This window comes from Eulemur rufifrons, chromosome 1, assembly GCF_041146395.1.
Source record: "Eulemur rufifrons isolate Redbay chromosome 1, OSU_ERuf_1, whole genome shotgun sequence".
Lineage (NCBI taxonomy): Eukaryota > Metazoa > Chordata > Mammalia > Primates > Lemuridae > Eulemur > Eulemur rufifrons.
This window is the reverse complement of record NC_090983.1, coordinates 30,494,274-30,507,942: the sequence shown is the minus strand read 5'-3', so window position 1 is coordinate 30,507,942 and position 13,669 is coordinate 30,494,274. Positions and strand designations below refer to the sequence as shown.

The following is a 13,669-nucleotide window of genomic DNA, read 5'->3' as shown; positions in this document are numbered from 1 at the left end:
GCCATTGCACTCCAGCCTGGGCAACATAGACCCCCATCTCCAAATAAAAAAAAATGCTTTGGAAAACCAGCTGGCAGATCCTCAAATTGTAAAAACATAACATTACCATATGACCCAGCAATTCCACTCCTGGGTATATACCTGAAAGAATTGAAAACATACATCTACACAAAAACATGTACACGAGTATTAACCAGTCTGAGCAAAAGTGAGACCCTTTCCCTACTAAAAAAAAAAAAATGCTCTAAAATTGATTGTGCTGGCTTGGTCCAACGAACTTATTAACATTAGTGTCACTAAAGTTGGTATACAACCCCCCCCCCAGTGCTAAATTTGATTGGCTTAAAATAAATGAACAAGTAAATAAAATTGATTGTGCTAATGGTTGCACACCTCTGTGAATATACTAAAAAACTAGAAATTGTATAATTTAAAGAGGTGAACTGTATATGTTAATTATATCTCAATAAAAATGTTACATATATGTAAAAAAAATTCAGTGGCTCTGAAAAGAGTTGCTAATGTTAGGTAAAGTATAGTGTTATTAAGGGAGCCTACAGGACATCCACAACCAAGCGGGATGGTCAGGAAAAGCATTTATTGGATGGTCAGGCCAAGAAAACGATAGCATATAAATTGAAATGCAAAGGGTAAATTGAAATAAGCCAGAGCAGCAGTTCTTAAACATTTTGGTCCCAGGAGTCCTTTCAAATTTTAAAAATTATTGAAGACCTCCAAAAAGCTTTTTTTTTAATGTTTCTTGTATCTATCAATATTTATCATATTAGAAATAAAAACTGAGAAAATTTAAAAATATTTATTAACTCACTGAAAAAGTCATAACAAGCCCTTTATATTGTAGCATGAATAATATATTTTTAAGAAAAATGACTATATTTTCCAAAAACAAAACAAAAAAACTAATGAGAAGAGTGTTTTTCATTTTTGCAAATGTCTTTTTTTCTCTTTAATGGCTGCTTGATAGAAGACCACAGGATAGTTATAACTACTTCTTCATTCAGTTGTCGCCATATTGGTTGCAATTGGTTGAAGTATATAAAGAAAATCCAGACCGGATGTGGTGGCTCATGTCTGTAATTCCAGCACTTTGGGAGGCTGAGGCAGGAGGAGTGCTTGAGGCCATGAGTTTGAGACCAGTCTTGGCAACAAAGCAAGACCCCATCTCTCCAAAAAAAGCCTTTTAAAACTTAGCCAGGTGTGGTGACACATGCCTGTCTGTGGTCCAGCTACTCAAGAGGCTAAGGCAGGAGGATTGCTTAAGCCCAGGAGTTTGAGGTTGCCGTAAGCTATGATAACACCACTGCATTGCAACAGATCAAGACCCTGTCAAAAAAAAAAAAAAGAAAGAGGTCGGGCTCGGTGGCTCACGCCTGTAATCCTCGCACTCTGGGAGGCCGAGGCGGGTGGATCGCTCAAAGTCAGGAGTTCGAGACCAGCCTGAGCAAGAGCGAGACCCCGTCTCTACTGAAAATAGAAAGAAATTATATGGACAACTAAAATATATATATAGAAAAAAATAGCCGGGCATGGTGGCGCGTGCCTGTAGTCCCAGCTACTCGGGAGGCTGAGGCAGTAGGATCGCTTGAGCCCAGGAGTTTGAGGTTGCTGTGAGCTAGGCTGACGCCATGGCACTCACTCTAGCCTGGGCAACAAAGTGAGACTCTGTCTCAAAAAAAAAGAAAGAAAAAGAAAGGAAAGAACGAAAGAGAAAGAAAAGGAAGGAAGAAAGAGAGAAAGGAAGGAAAGAAAAGAAAAGAAGAAAGGAAAGAAGGAAGGAAGGAAAAAAGGAAGGGAGGAAAAAAGAAATCAAACAACTAAATAAATGAAGAAATATTCCATGTTCATGGATAGGAAGACTCAATTTTGTCAAGATGTCAGTTCTTCCCAACTTGATCTCCAAATTCAGTGCAAAGTCACAGCAAGTAATTTTGTGGATATTGACAAATCAGGGAGAGGCAAAAGACCCAGGATAGCTGTATTAGTCAGGGTTCTTGAGAGAAAGAGAACCAATAGGATATTTATTTATTATAAGGAATTGGATATGTGATTATGGAGTCTGAGAAGTCCCCTGATCTACCATCAATAAGCTGGAGACCCAGGAAAGCTGTGTTTTAATTTCAGTCCAAATTCTAAGGTCTGAGAACCAGTGGAGCTGATGGTATAAATCCCAATCTAAGGGCTAGACAAGATTGATATCCCAGCTCAAGCACACAGGCAGGCAGGCAGGAAAGGAATCCTCCCTTTCTCTGCTTTTTGTTCTACTCAGGTCATCAACAGATCAAAGGATGCCCACTCACATTGGGGAAGGCAATCTGCTAAGGCTACCCATTCAACTGCTAATCTCATCCAGAAACGTCCTCGTAGATACTCTCAAAAATAATGTTTAATTTGGGCACCCTGTGGCCCAGTCAAATTGACACATGAAATTAACTATCACATGTTCACCCCTTGTCAATTTGGCACCCATACACATCTTAAACCATACTTAATCTCCAAATAAAGACAATCACAAAGTCATAATTCTATGTAAAATGATACAACTATCTTGTGTCCAACCAAAAAACATAGAGGAAACTTAAATGCCTACTACTAAAAGAAGCCAATCTGAAAAGTCTACATACTGTATTATTCCAACTATATGACATTCTGGAAAAGGCAAAACTATGGAGGTAGTAAAAATATCAGTGGTTGCCAAGGGTTAGGAGGGAGGAATGAATGAATAGGTGAAGTACAGAGGATTTTTTGGGCAGTGAAACTATTCTGTGTAATATTATAATTGTGGATACATGCCATTATACATTTATCAAAACCCATAGAATGTACAACACCAAGGGTGAACCCTAATGTAAACTATGGACTTTGGGTGATTATAATGTATCAGCAAAGGTTCATCAATTATAACAAATTGTAACATTCTCATGTGGGATGTTGAAGTGGGAGAAGTTGTACAGGCGTGGGGTTAGGGGTGTATATGAACTCTATACTTTCTGCTCAATTTTGCTATGAACTTAAAACTGCTCTTTAAAAAAAAAGAAGGTCTATTTAAAAGGTGGTGAGGTACCTACATGATGGGTGCAACGCGTACTACCTGGGGAACAGACACGCCTGGAGCTCTGACTTGGGGGGAAAGGCGGTATATGGGCAACGTATGTAACCTGCAATTCTGTATCCCCCATAACAATAAGATGAAATTAAAAAAAAAAAAAGAAAAAAAAAGAAATAAATATGATTGGAAAAAAAAAAAAAAGGTGGCGAGGAAGGAGTATATCAAACGTGGAAGCCCTGGTAAACCCCTCAAGATTTAGAATGGGGCATCAAAGGGTAGAATTCTGAGGCTAAGGGTATACCTGAAGTAAAGGAAGACTTACATGAATTGTAACTCAGCTTTGAATATTCTGGCAGCCATAAAATCTCACTCCTTGAAGTTGAATTAAGGTGATTCTGGTTCCTACTGCCCCTAGGACAAAACTCCTCTCTGAAGGAAGAAAACATTGTTATTACAGATTATTTCAGCAGTGTTTCAAATATTATGCAAAGCCCAGTGCACAAAGATAATCATGAGGAAATAACACATTGTGAATAAGAACCAAAAGATGCAAATGCCTCCAGGGGCTCTACAATTATTAGAAACAGGCTTTAAAATAGCCATGTAAATTATATTCAAGGTATGATAGAGAATTTCAACTGAGAATTGCAAATTATTAAAAAGGACATAGGAGATTTGAAAAAGACCAATAGGAATTCTAGAGCCAAAAAAATGTAATCCAAATTAAGAATTATATGGATGGGACACATCTAAAGAAAGAACTAGTGAAATGGAAGATAAATCAGAAAAAAAAATCCAGACTGAAACACAATTTTTATTTTTCTAACTAATCTTGGAAAAACCCTTTGTATTTAGTGTTTTGGATTAAAATGCTCTAAGTGGAGTTTCTGTACAATCACTTTTTTTTTTTTTGAGACAGAGTGTCGCTTTGTTGCTCTGGCTAGGGTGAGTGCCATGGCGTCAGCCTAGCTCACAGCAACCTCAAACTCCTGGGCTTAAGCAATCCTTCTGCCTCAGCCTCCCGAGTAGCTGGGACTACAGGCATGCGCCACCATGCCTGGCTAATTTTTTCTATATATATTTTAGTTGGCCAGATAATTTCTTTCTATTTTCAGTAGAGACGGGGTCTCGCTCTTGCTCAGGCTGGTCTCAAACTCCTGACCTCGAGTGATCCACCTGCCTCGGCCTCCCAGAGTGCTAGGATTATAGGCGTGAGCCACTGCGCCTGGCCTACAATCACTTTTAATTATGAATTAATTTGTCATTGAAGTAAAATTCACGTAACATACAATTAGCCATTTTAAAGTGTACAATTCAGTGGCACATAGTACATTTACAATGTTGGGCAACTACCACCTTTCTCTAAAAACCTTTTCATCATCTCAGAAGAATTCCTCATACCCAAAAAGTAATCACTTCCCATTCTCCTCTTCTACTATCCCTTGGCAACCACTAATATGCTTTCTCTTTCTATGGACTTGTCTATTTCATACTTCTCATATAAAAGGAATCATCTAATGTATGATCTTTTGTTCCAGAACTGCCACTGTTTTCCACAGCCACTGCACCATTTTACATTCCCAATAGATCCTTCAGAGGGACTCCTTTGTCCATCATTCTCCAGGCCTCTTGCTGCTGCCCTCTGGTAGGTTCTTTTTTTATTATAATTTCCCTTGGTCTTATCTGAAGTGAACACTGTAGATCATATCTTTTGGGGTTTGCTCAGCTTTGACAGCCTACTGTCTGCTCATAAAATGTTGGAGTCCAAAGGGTTTTTTTTTTTTTAACTCTATATTTGCAGGCTTTTTCAATCCAGAATCCTGGTTTCTTTGAAGCAGTAGTTCTGTCTCAAGAACCTGGGTCTCTTGAGAAATTCTACTTCTTGCAGTGGAAGACTAGCTTGTTTTGGACTAATTCTCCTGTTGAGACTAACTGGAAAATGTGAACTTAAGAAAAAGAGAAAAACATACTTGGTTTTGGTTTTTTTGTTTTATTTTGTTTTGTTTTTTAGTGTCTGGTTTATTTAAACTGGCCGTCAGAGGCCCCACCATGGAGCAGGAACTGAATGGCTGGGAGCTGTAGGGCAGAGTAGGGCAGGGAAGTCCAGGTATCACAAGGCAAAGGAAGGTCAGTAGAGCAGCCAGAGCAGCGCTAGGGCCTGACTGAGCAGGGGAGCCCAGGCACCACAGAGCCCAGCCCCACTCATGGCCTCAGCATAGAACCTCACCACCTTCTCATTGGCGTTGCCCTGGTTCGGGTCAAACCACATCTGGATGAAGTGGCCGCTCCCTAGGCTGTAGTTGCTAACTTTGTAGGAGTGACTCCAGATTTCAATGCATAGAGCAGCAGGTGTTGGTAAGTAGAAAGGGAATGGGTGGCAGGCAGCTTTCACTGGGCATTGGTTATACCCTAAGGTCCAGTTCCAGCCCTTGTGCCAGTTGCTCTTGCAGATGTAGGAGGAGAACAAATCTTCCCACCAGCGCTCACAGTCCTCTTTGCACAGGGGCACATTCAGGACGCTCTTTGTGCCAGCTCTGGCCCACCCACTGGATCCAGTTAGGGGAGATCCAAGTTAGGGGAGCATTCGTAGAGGCAGGTGTGCTGAATGAAATGCTGTTTGCAGGCAGGCACCATCTCTCCACAGTGGTCCCAGTTGAATTCATACAGGTAGGAAATATCTTTATGGGCTTCCTAGATGGTGTTGGTGGAGTAGCAGGCATTCTTCTTCCAGGGAGTACACTGTTCATGCAATTTGTCCTCAAGCCCTGGCTTTTCCTTTTGGTGCTTAGACCATCCATATAGATGTTGAGATGCTCACTCCTGACCGGAGCAGTACTGGGTTGGGCTCCCCCTAACCGCAGCCACCCACACTAGAAGGAGCAGCAGCTGTGTTGTCATCCGCTGGGCCATGGCTGTTTCTGAAGGAAGAGCTGTGGTTAATGGCCCACATACATGTTTTAAGGCATCTGAGACTTATTAAGGCAACGAGGACTTTGGGGGGCAAATCTCATAGAGAAGAGAAGCCCAGAAAAGTGAGCCCTATTTTTGGTGCCACTTTTTCTCTTGTAGAATTTGCTAACCCAAAGGGATGGCTTAGAGGATAAGATACTGGGCAGAAAGCAGTGGCCAAGAGACTGTGTAGGTAAGCAGGGGTTTGGGGTGGGGAAACAAGTTGTTCAGCTGAAGAATATACATTTTTTTTTCAAGCACACGTGATCACTTACCAAAAATTGACCATATACTAGGGCTTAAGGCAAGTCTCAACAAACTTCAAATCATTTAAAGTATGTTCTTTGATCACAATGAAATTTAATTTTTTTAATGTTTTATTTTTTTAAAGGCTGGTCAAGTGAAGCAGTGGGAGTGGAGAAGGAACAAAGGAATCTGTAACTGGTTGTGATCAATTAGTTGTAAACATCACTGCACTGGGATCAACTGATCACAATGAAATTAAGCTAGGCATTAATAACAAAGAGTCATGTAGAAAATTCTCACATATTTTGAAATTTAGGTATAAACTTCTAAATAAGCCATGAGTCGAAGAAAGTACAGTGAACATCAGAAAATATTTTGAATGAAATAATAAAAATATTAATACATGTCAAATTTTGTGGGATGAAGCTAAAACTGTGCTTATAGTGAAACTTTTAGCTTTAAAATCTACATATAGGCCGGGCGCGGTGGCTCACGCCTGTAATCCTAGCACTCTGGGAGGCCGAGGTGGGCGGATCGTTTGAGCTCAGGAGTTCGAGACCAGCCTGAGCAAGAGCGAGACCCCATCTCTACTAAAAATAGAAAGAAATTATATGGACAGCTAAAAATATATATATAGAAAAAATTAGCCGGGCATGGTGGTGCATGCCTGTAGTCCCAGCTACTCGGGAGGCTGAGACAGGAGGATCGCTTGAGCTCAGGAGTTTGAGGTTGCTCTGAGCTAGGCTAACGCCACGGCACTCACTCTAGCCTGGGCAACAGAGTGAGACTCTGTCTCAAAAAAAAAAAAAAAAAAAAAAAAAAAAATCTACATATATATTAGAAAAGAAGAAAAGTTAAAAATCATTCTTAATATTAATCTCAAGAATTTAGAAATAGAAGAGCAAATTAAAACCAAAGAAAGCTTTAGATGTAAAGAAAAGAATTTTACTTCCTGCAGATGTTCATTCTCTAAAGTTTTAAGAATTACTTAGGGAGATTCTGTTTTATGACTAGCACAATATAATGCCCTATACAGACACAAGTAAGTGTATGATACAGCCTCTACTCTAGCAAGTGGCACTTCTTTAAAGATTAGACAGAAAATATTGTGCTGGTAAATAAGATTGTAAAGAAACATAGTGTTTCTATATCTCATCCACCAGCCTATGCCCCTCTCCCACCCAAGGCATTTTGGTTTTCTCTTGCCTACGCTGGATTACAGCTATGGCTATAATCAATGGTGCTCTTGTCTGCACCCCAGATTCCTCTGTCTTGGGACTTTCCCCCACTTTCATCTTTTTTGTTATTTAATCCAACATTTTCCTTCCTGTTGATCCCAGGTTGTAGGGTTGCTGGAGAAAATCAAGTTATTTCATAATCTTGAACAGGTTGCAATTTAATGTTTACAGGAATCTGCATATAGGACCTGGTAAGTGAGGAAGGAAATTTTATTTCTATTGGAAGTCAGACTTGTGGAAGAACTGGGGTACTTATTTATTTTTGAGACAGAGTCTCACTTTGTTGCCTGGGCTAGAGTGCAGTGGCATCAGCCTAGCTTACAGCAAGCTCAAACTCGGGCTCAAGCAATCCTCCTGTTGCCTCAGCCTCCTGAGTAGCTGGGACTACAGGTATGCGCCACCATGCCCAGCTAATTTTTTCTATATATATGTTTTAGTTGTCCATATAATTTCTTTCTATTTTTTAGTAGAGATGGGGTCTCGCTCTTGCTCAGGCTGATCTTGAACTCCTGAGCTCAAACGATCCACCCGCCTCGGCCTTCCAGAGTGCTAGGATTACAGGCGTGACCCACCGCGCCCGGCCAATTGGGGTATTTAAATCCAGTCACTGAGAGGCAACGATCCCAGAAAACCAAATTACACTAAGAAAAGGAGACACAGTCTAAATTCATACCCTGGCCTGGAGTCATTTCAACAAATACAGCAAATATGGGAGAGGCTTACATGTTTGAAAGAAATTTACACTAAAAATTAGTTTGGCCATAGAGAAGAGTACGGCCAGGAGTGCTCGCAAATATAGTTACAGTCACGATGTCATTCTGGGGCCTTCACTTCAAGGCACGGCTTGAATGGGAATAAAGTCTAACGGCACTAGCCAGCATTTCAAATCCAGATGCATGAGGCAGACAAGCACTGAGACGGGTCCGCACTTCTTTCAAGGTTAAACTATATCATTTACTGGGGGAGTTGAAAAAAGAAAACCAAAAAAACACGCGAAGTTCCCTTTTAGATCTCCGGCTACGCAAAGCAAAGGCTCGGATGAGTGTCCGAGAGATCTCGCGATATAGTATTTTCGTAATCCACACCCGCCGCTTATGGCGGGAACATTCTGGAAGTGACGACACGCTATGCGGCAGGCTTCTGTCGGAAGTGACGTCGGTATCCCAGAATCCTTGGAGAAGGAGAAGCGCGTTCTTGCGTGCTACATGCAGTTAGGAGTGGAACGTTTAGGCAACGTGGTCTGATTCTTAGCGGGAAGGCGTGCACGTTTGTGCTTTGCCAGCCGGGGCGTAGGGGGCCTTTTGGGGCCGGAAAGTTGGTCTTTTTGCACAGGGATAAAAGCTCGTGGCGGGCCGCGCGGCGCCCTGACCCGGCCTCACCATGTTGGTGCTGTTTGAAACGTCCGTGGGCTACGCCATCTTTAAGGTAGGCGGGAGATTGAGCTGTTGGAGGGGTAAGCCCAGCGGTGGACACCGGGAGAGGGAAATACCTAAGGAGAGAATTACTCAGTGGGTGCCTTTTATGTCCCCGGGCTCTGAAAGGAAGGAGAAGGACTTAAGACCCGAGAGGCCATGTTTCGGTTAACACGTGGCCCCGAGGTTTGGGACGACCTCTTCTGCCTTAGAGGATTTGGTCTGAATGAAAAGGTGGGCAGGATCTTTATTAGAGTTTTACATGTTGTAATAAGGAGTTTGGGTTTTATTCTGGGTGTTTTGAGGAATGATCGAAAGGTTTTAAGCAGAGGGATGATCTAATTTGTGTTTTAATAAGGTTACTTTGCTGTGTGGAAACTAGATTATGGGGAGGCAAGAAAGGAAGCAAGGATCCTTTTGCATTAATTTAGACAAGATGAAATTCCTTGGATTAAGGTTGGTATGGAGGGAAACAAATAATAGAAAATTTGAAGGTAGAACTGAGAGAACTGGCTGATAGATTGAATGTGGGTTTTTGGTTTAAGATGTGTGGTAAGAAAGAAGCCTGTCCGATGCTGGGGGCTAAAGATTTCCCGTTTTCCGTTTGGGCCGTGTGGAGCTTGCATTGTCTTTTAGATGTGATAATGCAATTGTCCTGAAGATCGGACAGTTGAGTATTTCAAGTTTGAAGCTTAGAGAAGAAATCTGGGTTGGTGATAAATCAATTTGAGATTTGGTGGTTTTACTAGGGAAAGTTTGGCGTTAACTTACCAGTGTATCAGCATGCAAATGCCTGCCTTCGCTGTGCCAGGCACGCGTCTGAGCTCTGCGGATATGGCAACGAAAAACAAAGTTTTCATATATATTCTAGATTTGTGTGTGTTGATATAAGGCAAAAAGTGCTAGATGAAATGTGTGGTACAGTTCTAGTTCTGAATCCAGAAACCATTTGTATTTATGTTTGTGGTATGGATGCAGAAAGTCTGGAAGCGTACAGAGCTCTCACTTTATTTCTTATAAGCTTCACTTCTGACACTTGAAAATATACCTCTATTTGCATTTGTTGTGTCACATACTTATTTTTAAGAAAACCAATAAAATAAATTAAAAAAACAAAAAGCAGCTTTGCTTGTTTTTCCTTTCATTGGAGTTATCTGTAATTGTAGTATTAGCAATTTTAAGGGACTTTTAAAAACATAGTCTACTTTGCTTTTCTCCAGCTTTTTGAAGTCTTAATTCTTATGCAGAGTTCTGCATATGCCCCAACTTCTCTTAGCTAATATTGTCTCTCATATTTGAATTAGGATCTATTGATGAATTTCATCATAAATTGATCTAGTTCTATGAACTGGATCATAAAAGGTGTAACTCTACACAGGCTACTGGTTGTCTCCGTGATAGGAAGGAATTAGCTTAGCAATTGTCTGATTACAAGACCTTGGTCATAAAATAAAGCATTCAACTGTATCTCTTGATGAATTATGATTTCTATTAATGAAGAGTATCCTGCCCCATAAAAAATCATGATTATTCTGTTGCACTTTTTGGTGCTATTCTGCCAGTTACTGTTCAAAATTATTAAATTGTGAGTTAGGTAACCTACTATTAGAGAAATAACTAAAGTTGGGCTTGAATATTTTGACATATTGGTTACTTTATAATTATTTGGAATTAACTAGTTATTTGATCATTTCTGAATAACAGAACTGCAGAAGTTCTGGAATTAGTGGTGATGGTTGCACAATTTTGTGAAAGTATACTACTAGAAAGTGAATTGTACACTTTAAAAGGGTAAATATTATGGTATATATAATATTATATTGCATGTAATATGGGATATCGTGGTGAATGATATCTCCTCAAAAGGTGGACATACTTAAGTACAGGGGTATTAGCGTCCTTTCCCATAATCTTTCAAAATGCTGGGGTATAAAATTATATTGGTACCCTAAAATTCATGCTTTGTTGGGAATGTTTTGAGAAATTTTTTTTTCAAGGTTTTTTTTAAACCTCAATTTACAGTGAGGAATATATTTTATATACAACCCCATATATTCATGAACATCCATATTTAGAGTGATTCAAAAATGAACACTTCCAAAAATTTATTGTTTGTTAACAAGATTATATATATGAATGCAAAGACAATATGTGAAGGAACTATTATAGTTACTTCTAGAACATTATAAAAACTCAACCAGTGTCCCTTGTGTCCCATAGCACACAGCATGTACGATTAAAGACAAATTAAAGACAACCGTTAGTCTTGCTCATCCCAGACCTCCTGTAGCTGTGTTGTTTAATAAGTGTGGCAGCCACTGACCACATACTTCACACTTGAGATGTGGCTGGTATGACTGAGGAAATGAATTTTTAATTTTAGCTTATTTAAATTTTAATAGTAACATTGGACATTGTAGCTGTGTAGCACAATATGACTGGCCTGATGGATTTAAGTAAAATGTATGCAGTTGTGCCATCACATAGAATCCAGTTTTAGGACATTTCATTCCAAAAAGTTCTCATTCACAAACAAAGAGAGAGAAGATTATTAGGACCTCCACATACTCCACCACTCAGCTTCAACCAGCCCATTTTGTGTTATCTTCCCCCCCCCCCCCAGTATTGTTTTGAATCCTGGATATTTAATTTGACCTATAAATATTTCAGTATGTGCCTGTAAAGTACAAAGACTTGTAAAATGAGCAAACAGTATAACAATGGTGCTAAAGATTTTAATGGTAACAGTAGCTATATACTATTTCTACTTAGCAATGGAAATTATTCCATCTTGATCCAAAATGATAAAACTTAAAATGGACATTGTATACAAACAGTTCTAATTTTCTTTTGTTCAGACTGTTTTTATTAGTAATGTTTTCTTTAACACGGTGCCCATGACTGGGGGCATGTTGGCCAAGGTTTTGTTTGCCAGGACAGAATCGTCAAAGACCTTTGGATAGTCATGAATCCCCATGATTTTGTTACATTTCCTTTGTTACTTTAACTTTAGTTTAAAAATGGTGATAATATCTTTTAAGTATGCTAATTTTGTTACCCAAGTGTTATCTTCAAATATTCTTGCTTTTTAGCTAGGAAAAAAATGCGAATTTTACTCATAATTCATATCCCCTATTTGATATTCATCCTTTGGACAATCAGTGAACTGTGTATGTTTAGCTGCAATCTCTGAACAATTTCAAAAGGTTGGGACTATTCTCTTTGTTTGTTTTTGTTTTTTGCTTTTTTGGAGACAGAGGCTCACTCTGTTGCCCCAGCTAGAGTGCAGTGGTGTCATCATAGCTCATTGCAACCTCAAATTCCTGGACTCAAGACATCCTCTTGCCTCAGAAGTAGCTGAGAATACAGGCATGTACCATCACATCCCGCAAATTTTTCTATTTTTTTGCAGAGATGGGGTCTTGCACTTGCTCAGGCTGGTCTCAAACTCCAGAGCTCAAGCGATCCTCCCACCTCAGCGTGCTAGGATTACAGGTGTGAGCTACCACCAAGACTATTGTTTCAATAAAAAACAACTTCACTTAATGTTTTAGTGTAGTCATGAGATTTGGTGGGATATCTTTGTATTCTAAAACTTCATGATATACAAAATAAAACTATTAGTACCTTGTAATTTTTTTAATACCAACACTATGCTTTGTGGTTTACTGCTTCATTACTGGTGATTCCTTTATAGTTTTTCCAGTTTGATTTATTTTGACCAGCTTTGTAAGTTCTGTAAATATATCTAATGCAACTGTGTGTGGGGGATTCAGTTTAAACACAACAAATCCTTAAAGTCATCTTGCCTCACTTATCTGACAAACTTAAAGTTTTGTGCAGCTTACGATATTGTGTTTCTTTTAGTGAAAAAAACATACCTAGACTAGAACTGCATAAGTACTAATGTGTAAATGTTCGGTGATATTATAGATTTGATTAATAGTGCTTATCAGCAAAGTATAGTTTTAAATTTATTAGGGTTTTTAATTAAAATATTTTTATAATATCTATGCATAATATATTTCATTAAATTTAACACTTCATTGTTTTACACAGAAATTTAAACTGGCCTCTGGCCAGCATACCTGTAGTCCTAGCACTCTGGGAGGCCAAGGCAGCAGGATCACCTGAGGTCAGGAGTTTGAGACCAGCCTGAGCAAGAACGAGATCCCGTCTCTACTAAAAATAGAAAAATTAGCAGGCCATTGTGGCAGGAGCCTGTAATCTCAGCTGCTCACTGGGGAGGCTGGGCCAGGAGGATTGCTTGAGCCCAGGTGTTTGAGGTTGCTGTGAACTAGGCTGACACCATGGCACTCTAGCCCGGGCAACAGAGTGAGATTCTGTCTCAAAACAAACAAACAAAAAAATCCCCAAAAAGTGGCCTGCCATCACTTGTAAGACATTCCAATTTTAGGGTTGTTAAATGTGAGGCGGGTACTTTTTAGGACTGATTCTGTCGTGTACTTGGACAACTGATAAAGAGTATTGGCAAGGGTGTACAGAAATAAGGCTTTTTATTCATTCTTGGTTTAAGTGAAATTGATAGAATCTCTTATAAGGAATTTGGTGAAATCTGTCAATATAAAATATGCATATCCTGTATGATCAATTAACTCCAATTCCAGTAATTTGTCCTACAGAAATACAACATGTATACATAGGTATGTTTTCTGAAGCATTAAAAAGGAAAGTTTGGAAGCAACTTTATCAGTAAGGACAAAGATGATGGTATATTCATACAATGCAATTTGAGG

At 39.5% G+C, this 13,669-nt stretch overlaps 1 protein-coding gene and 1 pseudogene across 1 annotated transcript in view; one reads left to right on the top strand and one right to left on the bottom strand.

Annotated features, from left to right (window-relative positions):
* Nucleotides 1-5,195: 5,195 nt before the first annotated feature.
* On the bottom strand, nucleotides 5,196-5,977 carry LOC138387272 (folate receptor alpha pseudogene; annotated as a pseudogene).
* Nucleotides 5,978-8,692: 2,715 nt separating this feature from the next.
* NOP58 (NOP58 ribonucleoprotein) overlaps nucleotides 8,693-13,669 on the top strand; it is a 33,797-nt gene continuing 28,820 nt past the window's right edge. The window contains exon 1 of the mRNA XM_069468619.1: nucleotides 8,693-8,925. Within this exon, the coding sequence (XP_069324720.1) occupies nucleotides 8,881-8,925 (45 nt within the window). The 5' untranslated portion in view covers nucleotides 8,693-8,880. The remainder of the gene's footprint in view (nucleotides 8,926-13,669) is intronic.